The sequence below is a fragment of the Pelmatolapia mariae genome, linkage group LG16_19 (assembly GCF_036321145.2).
Source record: "Pelmatolapia mariae isolate MD_Pm_ZW linkage group LG16_19, Pm_UMD_F_2, whole genome shotgun sequence".
In the NCBI taxonomy this organism is placed as follows: Eukaryota; Metazoa; Chordata; class Actinopteri; order Cichliformes; family Cichlidae; genus Pelmatolapia; species Pelmatolapia mariae.
This window is the reverse complement of record NC_086241.1, coordinates 55,165,100-55,177,868: the sequence shown is the minus strand read 5'-3', so window position 1 is coordinate 55,177,868 and position 12,769 is coordinate 55,165,100. Positions and strand designations below refer to the sequence as shown.

The 12,769-nt window shown below is 44.4% G+C and overlaps 1 protein-coding gene across 4 annotated transcripts in view; it reads right to left on the bottom strand.

Annotated features, from left to right (window-relative positions):
- Positions 1 to 338: 338 nt before the first annotated feature.
- meis2a (Meis homeobox 2a) overlaps positions 339 to 12,769 on the bottom strand; it is a 77,127-nt gene continuing 64,696 nt past the window's right edge. For 2 of the 4 annotated variants that reach the window (XM_063497815.1, XM_063497816.1), the window contains exons 11-14: positions 6,517 to 6,575; positions 4,688 to 4,798; positions 4,141 to 4,238; positions 884 to 994 (exon numbers count right to left, since the gene is read on the bottom strand). In XM_063497815.1, coding sequence (XP_063353885.1) covers positions 4,180 to 4,238; positions 4,688 to 4,798; positions 6,517 to 6,575 — 229 coding nt within the window. In that variant the 3' untranslated portion in view covers positions 884 to 994; positions 4,141 to 4,179. Of the gene's footprint in view, positions 995 to 4,140; positions 4,239 to 4,687; positions 4,799 to 6,516; positions 6,576 to 12,769 lie in introns of all 4 variants that reach the window. The other 2 variants (XM_063497817.1, XM_063497819.1) reach the window with 2 other exon arrangements.

Here is a 12,769-nt window from a genome sequence, read left to right as displayed (position 1 = left end):
TTTTTTTCTTTAATAGTGCTGTGCTGCGAGACAGTTTCTCCTCCAGGAAGGAGCACACACAGTGTGAGAGAGAAAAGGTTAACCTTTAATTCTAAAACTAGCTCAGGAAACAGAAACCATGTGATCAACAAAAAAAAATGCACAAGTTTTAACTTATTTATCTATACTTTTATACTACAGTAGTTATAACTCTTGGAGTCTTTCTGTTGTTTCTTTTTTTTTCTTCTCTTTTTTAAATCTTCCAGAGTGATCTTATAGAAGCGTTTGAGCGCATCACATGAATGTGTACTGAACGTGTTTATGACGGTGCGTGAGTGTGAGAAAAGTGTGTGTGTGTGTTTTGTTTTTTTTTTTCGAGCGGGTGCGTCTGTCCGTTCTTTGCACACGTATGTCAAAACATCCTCTGTTGATCTTTACCAAAAGCCCAAGACTTTACAAAGTGTTCTTGTCAGCTTGGTCCTCCGTTTGGATGAAAGTAACAAAATTGACAAGTTAGAAAAAAAAAAAGAATTATCACAGCTCATCTGGAATTCTGTTTCGTTCGTGTCAAATTCTGGTCAAAAGGGTTTGCTTCTTATTCTTAAAAATAGTCTCAAAATAGGATTTATTGTTGGTTGCTGTTTGTTTTTTATTCTTATTGGTTTCTTGTAGTAGCTGCTGTTGTTGTGATGTCGTAGCAAAGTTCCCTTATGCTATTGGGCATGGATGTCCAGGCCTTGTCCTCCAGTACTGGGGTCAACGGGAGAAAGCAAAGGGGGTCTCTGTGCAGACATGGTCATTCCTGGGTGCGACGAGGGTCCTCCGTGCATCAGCATGGCGTGATGAGTGTGGTGGACGTGGGGATGATCGGGTAGGTATGCATGGAAAGGGGGCCCGTGTCGGAGCTGGGAAGGGTGAGAGGTCAGCTGATGAGGGTTGGTGTAAGTGGGTGGGGTCATGCTCATGCCCATAGGACCACTCTGAGGTACGTACTCCCCTGGCATGCCTGACAGACCTGAGAAGAAAGGCAGAAAGACGAGAACGTATTTACACAGTCACTAAAACTGTTTTCTCGCCGCAGCTTTGACACGCTCCCTCTCCATTAACAGACCTTAATTCAATTTAAACTCAACGTCTCCAACAAAGAGCTTAACAGATTTTATGACACTGCGCCTGTGACTGCAGCGCTTTTAGCTCCTACAAGTAAAGAGAGACATTATTGCAGCAGACTATTTTAGGCGATGGTGAGTGGTTTACAATGCCCAATAGCGTTGTGGTCAGGTCTCAGGTTGGAAAATGATCCTCAGTCATCCACAGACACTGTAGTCCTGGAGGATGTGAGGAAAACCAAGCAGGCGTATTGATGTGGAGAAGTGCTAATACTTTTACAAGTGGAAGAGTCAATTCCCCAGCTGAATTTAGTGACTAACTGAACAGGCATTCTCTCATGGGGATGTGCCTTTGTGCACATATTTGATTTAGAATCTCTTAAAGACATCGTTAAATAATTTAGGTCTCGGTTAGTTGCATCACCAATATAGAGAACATTAAAGGCTTGTTTCTGCCTCTGAATAAGAGCATTTCAAGCAAAACAAAGTACCAGTTGTTCATCAAACAGCGGCAAGACAGTGTAACAAAGACAAAAAGAAGGAGAAAGAGAGAGCAAAGGGAAAGGCGGTGGCTTATGCTGATATCTCTTAAGGTGGACTCCACTTCATATGTGTAGAGACCTCAGCATGCTGCATCTCTCATACTGTGACACGACCCAGGACACAGGGCTGACTCAGCAGTGCCACTGTTTGGCTTTTCACATGGCTGTTTGTTGTAATCAGCAAGAAAAAAAAAGTCAAATGTGGGGGTGTTGTTCCTGGGGCCTGGGACTGGAGTATGGGAACAAGGCTGGTCCAGAGGCCTGGACCTTGGGGAGAAACGAGTGAGCAGGAGGTCCCGCTGGAGCCAGGGGGCCTGGGTCTGGGATTGGGTCTGGGCTGGCCTGCTTTGTAATGTGAACCCCTGGGGGATTAGAAGCTGTAATAGGAGGGGAGAGGTTGCTGCAAGGTCACTAGGCATGCTCACTCTCTGCATTCCTCCACCTTAGAACACTGCAATTAAGAAATTACACTGGAGGACCCCGGTGAGGGGAATAGGAGGAGGACAGAAAGGAGAGAGGGACAGCAAAGGCCAAGATTAATGGCCAGTCGCGCTGGTTGAAAGCTATGCCATTCTCTAATACTCCCTTTCCATGTCAGTTCATTTGAAATGCAAGTGTTTGTCAGAACAGGTCTCTTAAAACCTCACTACTCAGGTCATAAAATAAATAAATCATTCAGGGTGTTAGTAGGGTATGATGGGTGCCCTCACCTCCATATAACCCAGGACAGCTCCTGTTAAAAGGCCCAGCAGATGTTTTTGACACTGTAAGCTGGTAATCTCTAGTCTTGTAAGCTCCAGTCATTCTGTTAAGTAGATCTGAGACCCCCCCACCCACCACCCCTTCTTTTATTAACAAGAGTGGTAAAACCATCTGAAGACAATGACTGAGGACAGACTGGGCCTCTCTCCCTTGCCATCTCTGCATGCCTGCCTCCCTAGCTGGCTGCGCACTTCTGTTATGGCACAGTAGTCCTGCTCAATGGCTGGCCATAATTAAGTACCAAATATACCATATTGTGTGACTGTGTAATCAAATCAAGAGAGGATAATATTGCTCTGTATTAAGCTATTAATGTAATTGGTCATGAAGCATAAAGTATGTTACGTAATTAAATAGTCTCAAAATTATATAGCCCTATATTAAGAATTAGCCAACCTGAGCAAATGTTGTCTCTGTGTGGCTGTTTTAGGGAACATTGCTTCCTGATTTTCCCTTCTCTCTCTCTCTTTTTTTTCCCTCCTGCCATTAGCAAAGACAGGAGGGGATGAGATAAAACGTGCGAGAGGCAGCGAGAAACAGAGGAAGAGAGAGAGAATGCAAGGACTAGAGGGGTGAAATGATCTCTGTCGGCAGAATTACCGCTGTGACCCTTTGGAAAATCCAGTCTCCATTTACATATAAAGGGTTCTTTTAATCAAGGTAAGTGTTATTATATTGTGCCTCATTGGGCAAGGGAGTTTAGGTGTTAAATAAAATTTCATCTGCCCCGCCGCCTTTGGGATGTTATATGTCTTGATTTTTCAAATGTCAGCACTGTGGCAGAATGGCCAGCTTAATCAGACTGCCGCCATTTAGCTATAGAGGGATTGTGTGTGTATGTGTGTGAAAGAGAGACAGAGACAGGAAAACAGTGACTCGGAGAGGCCGTATCTGTATGTGTGAAAAAGACCCCCTCCTTTTGGACAAAGTGTGCATGCCTGTGTCTTCTACCTTATAAATGTATCTCAGTGTCTCCCTGCTCTTGTCTGCGAGTCTCAGGTCAGGCAACTCACTGCCTCCTCCCGCTCCCCAAATCGTCTCCCTCCAGTAAAAAATAATCAAAACACACAGCCCCCCCACACACTCATTCCTCCCTTTACACAGCTCAAACCAAACCCCCAGTGAAGGATCGGCCATGTCACCCGCGGCCCGTATATCTTGCTCAGGGGCCGTAATGTACTGCGGTGTTCCCGTCTTTGCATATAAGATAATTTGGGCATCAATCCTTCCCCAGACAGATTTATGTCACTCGGAGGACAGTTTCACTTCTCCTTCTTTATCGCTTCACTGGAGCCTGCTTAATTTCTCCCTGTCAGGCCCTTCCCCAGGAGATGTTATTTTTTCCCTAAATGTCCAACATTTGCATTGGCTGTCCAAGATGGGGAGAGCGATGGCGCTGTTGTGATAAATAAATTTGTGCATGCCATGCCAGGTTGTTTCTTCCCCCCCTTTTTCTGTTGTTGTTCATGTTGTCTGGCGCCACAAGTCGGGTCCTCTCTGTCCCAGGATGATTACCCCTTTTTCTCAAGTCTTCAATTCATCCTCTACGTTTAAAGCATCTTTCTGGCTACCTAAGTTGTTGCTGGGAAGGAAGGGGCCCAAGCTTGCTGTAAAATTCTGCCCAGTGTGAGAGGACATTGTGCTGGTCAAGTGAAAGGGAATTGTGGGTAAAAAAAAAATAGCATAAAAATAAAACCCAGCAACCCCAACGTGTGAAAAAAAAACAAGGAAAAGAGCCCAGTACTTACTTCCCCCTTTTCTTTGCTTTTTGAGTTACAAGATGGAGGTTACATGTAGTGCCATTGCCCATCCATGCCCATATTCATCCCCATTCCACTCATAGGCCCTAGAAAGAAGAGATAAATGCCAGAAAAAGCATCAGCAGGAGTTTGAATCACAGCGAGGTCAGAGACGACCAACTGGTAGAAGGGATGAGGTTGGTTAGCTTTAGATGGAAAATGAGGGAAGAGGAAGAGGAAGATGTGAAGAAGCGGTTTAAGAGTTTACATTTCTCGCTGGATCCCTTAGACCCATTTGTTGTGATTATGAGATTAGAAAAAGCACAAGCAAGGCAGGCGGGGGGGACTTTTAAAGACAAGCGTTATCGTGGTTGAGGTGCACACTTAGTGTTAGGTTTATGCGACTGACTTGGGAGACCTTCTCCATGCTGAGGTTACTACATTTCATGCTACAGACAGCGGGGTCAGTGTCGTTCAGCTCTTTGATAACTCTCGTGTGGTAAAGCAGGCATGGTGGAGGGAAGACGGATGAAGGAAAGGAGGCGGATGGACTTACCAGCTGGTCGGATCCCCATGTGTTGCTGACCGTCCAGCACGAAGCTACCCATTGGCTGGCCCTCCGGACTGTACGCTGCTCCTTGGCTCACTGAAGGATCAAGAAGAAAACCTGATTGTAGTCAAAACGTGGACATGAAAAAGGAAGGGGGGAAGAAGAAGAGAAAACACACCAGACAATCAGCAATTGTCCCAGCTCCAGCCCAAACATACTGTAAGACATTGTGCTCATGTTTGTGGACAGCATTGACTGACGCGTGGCATGCAAACATGCATACAGTGGGTCCTTATGCATGCAAGCACACACACACACAAACACTTGTGCGTACATGCAGCCAGTGTCATTCAAAACCACGCTCACAGGAGACACATTGTTCTCTAACCGAGAGAAGAAAGCATGCAGTTTGACAGGATGGGAAGAATTTATGCCATGGCAGGCAATTCATCCAGACTCAGCTTTCAAATATTTTGTTAAATCCATAGCACATGTATATGTTTCTTTTCTTAAGAAGAACATAACATACAAATTTAGATAATCCCAAAACTGCCAGATCGTTTAATATGTATTATGGATGAATTACCTGATTAGCTGTTATAATAATAAAGAAGACAGAGCAGCAATCTTTGCTCAGCTGGATCTTATTTTGTTTATTATTAGGCTTATTGAACTAATGCATTTTGGAGACTGCAGAAACCATTGCATTCTGGGACTATAACAGAATTATCTTGGATAATCTGTAATTCTCAAAGATTAGAGGGAGATGTTAGTCATGCTGTGTTAGTAGAGATTGCTGATTGGCACACACTGGATGCAGGCTGTCAAATACTCCACACAAAAGAGCAATAAGTATAGAAAGAGGCGCCCACATTTGTAAGTGCATCTCATTTTAATCATGGCTCGTGTCGGCTTGAACAATCTCCATCCCTGAGTGTAGGGATCTTCATAAAACGAAGAGATTGCTAATCAACAAAGCTTTTCCCTCCCTGAGACAAATTACTTGTTGTTTTTTTCTTCTTCTTTCTTTTTTTCTTTTTTGGTAATGCCAAAGTCAATGAAGCTTAGGGTGACTGAAACATTCAGCAGGATCACATAGTGGCATACTTGCTACTACTAGGTTGTGCTTTTGGAAATCTGAACACATTAGACATGGAAAATTAGTGTGTTATGATTTACCAATATAAAGTGTTCCATCATTTTTTTAAACCAATGTAAATCTCTCGTGCATGGGGGATAAATCAAGACATAATGGTGGAATCCATTAAAAAAACCAGAGAGGTTTTGATATTTGCAATGCAGTGAATGACTACTTAAGATCAAAATTTAGAAGAGTGATTCTTGAGGGAAGGAAATAAAAATGCAGCAGAAAAATTCAGGGGAAAGCCCCCTACCCTTAACTGAAAAAAAGAAAGAAAAACAAAATAGCCTAAAAAAAGGGAGATAACTCATAAATTGCTGCTAGCGTTTCTGGCACTCCTCTTGTGTCCAATTAGTAATTCACAGAGAGACTGCTAATATACCTCTCTTGCCACTTAGACTGGGAAATCTCCAATTAGAGTCAATCAGCAAACAGCCTGCACCACTGCTGAACACATCTCATTGAGAAAATGGAAAAGGGAATGAACGATGGGAGAGGAAGAGGAGGGAGTAGGTGTAGGGCACCCCTCTAAAAATCTGGGCTCCAGGCATGATGTGCTTGCCAGTAAAGGATTTGGAAAGGGTGTCTTCATGCAGGGAAAAGAAGCCGTACTCCACTGTAGATTAGCTGGATTGTCTGTTTGGGTTTTTTCATTTTTAAATTTTTGTTTGTCTTTTCCTTTCTTTTTTTTTACCTGCTCGATTTGACTGGTCGATCATGGGTTGTACTATTCTTCTCCTGGCATTGATAAACCTGGCAGAGGAAAAAATAAACACAGAGAAGAGAAAAGCAAACGTTAAATCACGCCGCATTCACACACAGAAAGATTCATCACGAGCCTCCACAAAGACAAAACAGTTTTGCATGACTTAATGGCAACATTAGCCACCGAGTCCTTGAGAGAGGCACTCACGACACAACAGCAACAAACAAAAGGGCAATTGTCTGCTGACTTGGGAACCCAGTGAGGGATACTTTTAATGTTCCTTATGATCTATTCCCCCCTCTTTTAATAAAGCTTTTGATTACGTTTGGTTGCTATGGGCACCAGGGAGACATTCCTCAAGTATTAAGTGCAACTTGGGCACAGAAGAACCCTCAACATGGCACATCCATTCCTCTCTCCGTCTCTCTTTCTTTTTTTTGTCACTACTGCTATAGTTCTACCCAACACTCACCAACTCTATATGTAATGTACTGCATCTTCTACAGTTATTGCACCAAAATGTTATTTTTTGTGGGGATACTTGAATTTCAAAATGAACTTTAAGTTCAAAATGCAGGACATAAATGGTTCCTTTCATTGCACCCCCATCTCTTCCCTCCCCCTCTGTGGGACCCCCAACTCTGGCTGCATTGTAGGGGGTTCTGCTCCCCTTCCAGCTGTCCAGAAATGAGGACCAGGCATGGGCCACGCCGTGCTTTCACAAGGTATTGTTATGTCAGTGAGCCCATCAATTAGGCTGTCTGAAGTTTTATCACCACCACAGCAGCGAGTAAGTGCACCTCCACAAAGCCTCCCCAGCCAGTCTTGCTCCTGTGGCTTTTCCAGTGTAGAGCCGGAGGTCATCTGGAGGTGACTGCCAGCCAGGGGCAACCTTTTTAACTTGGAATGGGATGCCTTGGGCTGTGTCAAACACAATCTGCCCACTAAGGCCAAGGAAGTTCTCCACCTTTATATCTTTCTTTTTACCTCTGTTGCCACCTCTTTCCATTCCGACTTTCTCTCATTCGCTTTAATAAACCTGAAAACATAGCATGGACCTAGCTCTAGGGGTACCCCCATGTGGTTGATATTAAAGTGGGGTTTCAAATCACGTTGGAGCTGTCCAGCATGGAGTCTTTTGCTAGTTCCAAAAAACACAGTGGAGGGAAGAAAAAAAAAGGCTTTACTGCCCTCTCCTAACATACGGGCCAAGGCACCATCAATACGGCTAAAGAACTGGTCATTAGAAGGAAGGGAGAGCTGGAACCAATTTGGGTTCCTAATCCCCCATGAAGCCCTGATACCTGCCCTTACCTTCTCCAATGAACTTAAACGCCTGTAATCTGCCCGGCTCAAAGTGACATGGTTAAATGTACAAAATGCACAGTTGGGAAAAGAAAGACGCGGTGCTCATTTGCCAGGGGGCATCCAGAGTGCAGGTACGCATGGGGTACTGCAGGCCCCTGAGAGAAAAAAGATGAAACAAACCCACATGAGAATAAGGGAGAATGAAAGAGGAAGATGAGAGGTGGAGTGGAATGGAGTGAAGGAGAGAGCTGTATTGGAAATTATACGATTGTAACGCATGATTTGCAATTTAAGGGAGGAATAAAAATGAACTTTTATTAACTCTGAAGTATTTTTGAACAAAGGGGACAAAACATTGCGCGATAGCTATGCTCTAAGAAATGCCCGAGGTGCTTCAGGGAGAAAGACGGTTCCAGCATCGAAACCAGCTGAGCAAGTAAACAGTAAGAAATTCCTCGTATCACACTCCCCTCTTTAAGTACAGAGTGTAAGGCTTGCCAAAATATATGTCCTGCTTTCGCCCTTTGTGGATGCACCAACAGGCTCAAAATCACAACCATGTGCATTCTTACCTAACGTATTCTGGGTCACAGCCATAAACACATAATATTAAGAATGTTCTTCCCAGGTGCTAAATTCAACCATACGGTTTCTAGTGACTGCAGAGGAAATACTCTGTGCACTGGAGAGTACTCAGTAGGATCAAAGTGTCATTTTCAGATGGAAAAATAGCTGTTTATATTTGTGTTTTTCCATCTTCTTACAGAAAATATATAAATGTAAGCATGCCGGGAAGCATTTAGCTGCCAGTGTTTACTAATTTTTAGTATCCAAACAGCTCTTGGGGTATGGAAAAATGTGGATTTTCAGATATTTTCCCAAATGGACCTGCTTCTTGTCAGTGTTCCCTGTTGGCTAACTGTCACGATAAAGATTCACAAAGACTATTTTTGCACGCTAAACAAGTTGCCACAGTTACCAGCAGGCGACGATGTGCACCGAAAAGAGTTGGGGGGTGGGGTGGGGAGTGGGGGTGCCTCTTGTGGCCTTAGAGCACCTTTTATCAGTCTGAGTAAAGTCAATTGAGATTATCAGAGCTGGGCCCGATAACACTGTTTTCCCTCCACCCGTGAGCTGCTAATGGAGTGTGCTTAGAACAACACAACCAGGAATCCTCCAGAGATGAGGGCCAGTCAACTCAGATGGACAGTCAGATGGATGGATCAGAGGACCCAAAGTCCTGAGAGAGATACAGAGGTTGACCACAGGGATTTAGAATTCCTAAGCCACTTGCTAAAATATGTGTGTGTGTGTGTGTGTGTGTGTGTGTGTGTGTGTGTGTGTGTGTGTGTGTGTGTGTGTGTGTGTGTGTGTGTGTGTGTGTGTGCTGTAAATCTACACATCAACACCATGGACATAACCACAACCACCGCCAGTGTGTCCATAGGCTAACCAGAACACAGGAGGCTCACAGGGGACACTAGCTAAAAAACCTCCAACCCAAAGCCCATGTTTTATTATCTACATCTGGTGGTCTAGCTTATTATGGCCTGCCTCTGCTCAGTGTTAGAGCACAGAAACACCAACACGCACACATGCACACATAGTACACAGAGTACCTCTCAGCATGGGAACTCCGTGCTGTCTTCAAACAAATAATTAAAGGCAAGGTTAGGGGGTCGTGTGGAGGTCATTCGTTGGGATACAGCTCAGAATGTGTACAATACCCCAGGAAAAAGTGGGCTGTTGGGGGCTGCGGCCCACTGCTGTTTAATATTAGCAACTGGTTTTGTCCAGCCAATAGGCCTTAAACACATTTTCAAGCTGCGTTTCAATAACTGCACTCACAGTGCTAAGTACACTTTAGAGCTTGCATGTTAATATGTATGCACATGTCAGTCAATATGTGTGTATAATGCATGTCAGCACATTCTTCACATACTACTGCCAGCTGGCTCACAGAAACACTTTTATTCACTGAGATGGCGTGAAAGACGCACTTGAAAAGCACAAGCTTGTGTGCAGATACAATAATGCATCTCCACAGGAAGACCTGGTACCCATCCTCCTGATGATATAAGAAGCTAAACTTACTACGGCTGTTAGGAGTATTACTATGCAGAGTCCAGATATGAACATAGTGGGCAGATATGAATAATGGAGACAGGGAAGCAGGAGTCCACTTGACACAGAGTCTCCGCTAGGCTGGATCAACACAGAATCCCTTGTTACCAATACCTACTCTCACAGCCAGGTTTAAATACCCTGGCTAGCATGCTGTGTTTTGCTATAACCTGTAGTTACGTGAGTGTGGGGGGACTGAGATTAAGATCTGGTCAGGCGCAGAAGAAGAGATATAGATGTACTAGTGAACTTACATAATCCTAAAGCATACCACAATACTTTTAAGTAGAGTCCTTCAATTTTACGACGCTCCCCTTTAATGCAGCAAGCCAACTGCATCACAAGCATAATAGTATCAAAGGTTACTGGAGGTTTGCAGATGTAATCACAGCAAACCAGTCTGTCTCACTCAGTGTTGTCTTAAATTTTTTTCTTACTTCCTCATCTCAATCTGTCAGAAAGGCCTTGTTTCTGGTTAACTGACTTGCAGCCACACCTGGTAACTCGCTCCTGTTGTCAGCATTCCTTCGCTGAGAAATTGTCATGCCAAACCACCCTACCCTGGAGCACAGCCAAGAGACGGAGAGCGAGAGGGAGGGAGACGAGACAGAGAGAGGCGAAACAGAGAGTCTCAATGCTTAGTTAGCCAATTGCAGTGGAGATCACAGGAAACCTAGCCAATCAGGAGTGGGGTCACTCGTTTGACGAGTTTGTGATGAAAGAAAGAAAGAAAAAAAAAACAAGACAGAGTGAGACAGGAGAATGAAATGCAGAAAACTGAATGTGCCTTATCCAAAAAATAAGCACTGGACTACTCCAAACATAGTGCTGCACAGTGTGCAAAGCATTTGAAACAGTGTCACAAAAATCGTTGACAGTTTATTGCCTTCATGGCTGACCTACACATGCCCATTTTGGAAGCTCATATACCAAGTGAGAGGGGGGGCAAGTTTCCGATTCCTGGGCCCCTATTCGTCTGGCTTTGTAGGAAGATTAGATGCAACACTATCTGTACAAGAACATACTGAACTCAATCCATGATCACTGCTTGCAAACATGACTGTCCTCTGGTTCCTATTAAAGCTCATTGCTTCCATACTTCCGCTTCAGACAGAAATAAAGATTCCAAACCCCCAGCGATTGAGTCACAACTCACTAGAATCAAAGGAGGAAGGCTTTAGTTTGATGCTCTTCCACCAAAAAGAAAGGCAGAGAGACAGGAGTGGAAACTGGATGTCCTTTGACCAGGAAGTGCATGCAAATTAACCCCATGAAGAGAGTGTGTTTAGTATAAGCAAACACTAATTATGGTCCAGTCAGACACAGGGTAGTCCAAGGCTACTGAACTTCTAACACTGATCCACTGTAGTGTCAACAACGGTGATTTAATCAGCTCACATGGTCCAGGCAGGCCCCTGTAACAGTTTCTACATAGCTTGCCACCAGACTGAACCTACAGTATCTGTGGATTTATCATAAACTATCACAAAGGAGCTTTTCACTCCTCTAGGATAGAGATAAGGGACAAGGAGGTAGGAATGGGGAAGCTTTCTCAAGCTCATCAGCGACAGAGTTTCCCTTTTCTATACCTTCTTTGCTTCTTTAAGTTAAAACAGGAGTCGAGAGACATGTGCCGGGCGAACATTACCTCACCCCTGTGTTTGATTTAGTGCAGATGTGAAGCAGAGCAAGACAGGATCATTTTTTTAGAAACGTCGGTGAGGGCCCACGTTTAGGGCAGCCACTGTGTTTACATAGTTTTACCTCTGTCTATCTCTTCCCCTCTCTCGCTCTCTTTCTCACATCCACTGTGCCTCCATATTCCCACCTCCCACGCCACCTCACCCCCCCACACACACTCTTTTGTCTGCCTCTGAAAGGGGGACTGTTTCACCTCTCCTCCATGGACTTTCACTGACCTGTTTTTCTTTCCCTTTTTATTACTCCACTCATTGCCCATTTGTGGCATCCCCCCCTCAGTCCTATATGACTAACATTTGCATTGCTCTGTCAGTCTAGCGGCAGAAGTCATTTCTCTTTGAAACCCGCTGAGTACGAGTCATTAAGACTCCAGTGGAAAATCAGACAAAGAATTATATATTTGTGTTGCAAACTGACAAGATTTAACGAGGAGCTAATTAAAATAAATCAATAGCACTGCGGCATGCTTGCTCTCTGTCTCTCTTTTCTCACTCTGATTCTCTGTCAGTACCAAAGAGGTGGAATACTGCAGTGTGGAGCGCAACGCTAGGAAAGTAATTGTTTAGCCTTAAAACCAGGCAGCCGTCATCCATGCATTATGAAGAATAAGTGGGAACTGACTCACTCATCACAAAAGGGTAAATATCTGATAGAAATATGGAACAATAATCCCAAAAGTCTCGCTCTAAACTAAAACACCAAAGCAACACACACAACAAAAGAAACAAACATAGACATCTCTCCCTCTATTTACCCTCCCATCTAACACCTTCTCCCCTCTTCCCCCTGTCCAGTGACGGTATGTCACCTCTGGGCCTTGCAGTCCAGCAGCCTGACCCCTACAGGGCGGGCTGTACGGCACCAGCTGCTGACTGTCCGTCAAACACCTCCAGAGCAGCGTTGGGCCAGGAAGACCACGCTTGTTGCCCCTTTGATCCGGCAAGCAGCAGCTGCTGCTCCACACAGCAGCACTTTGTTCCTCTGTCTCCTCACCACACTCTGTCCTACGGCACAAAACACCAAATCCAGCGCAGAAGTGGGAAAAAAAATGTGGGGGTTATGGGGGTGGGGGCAAAAATGAAAAAAAAAAATTCCTCCCTACAACATC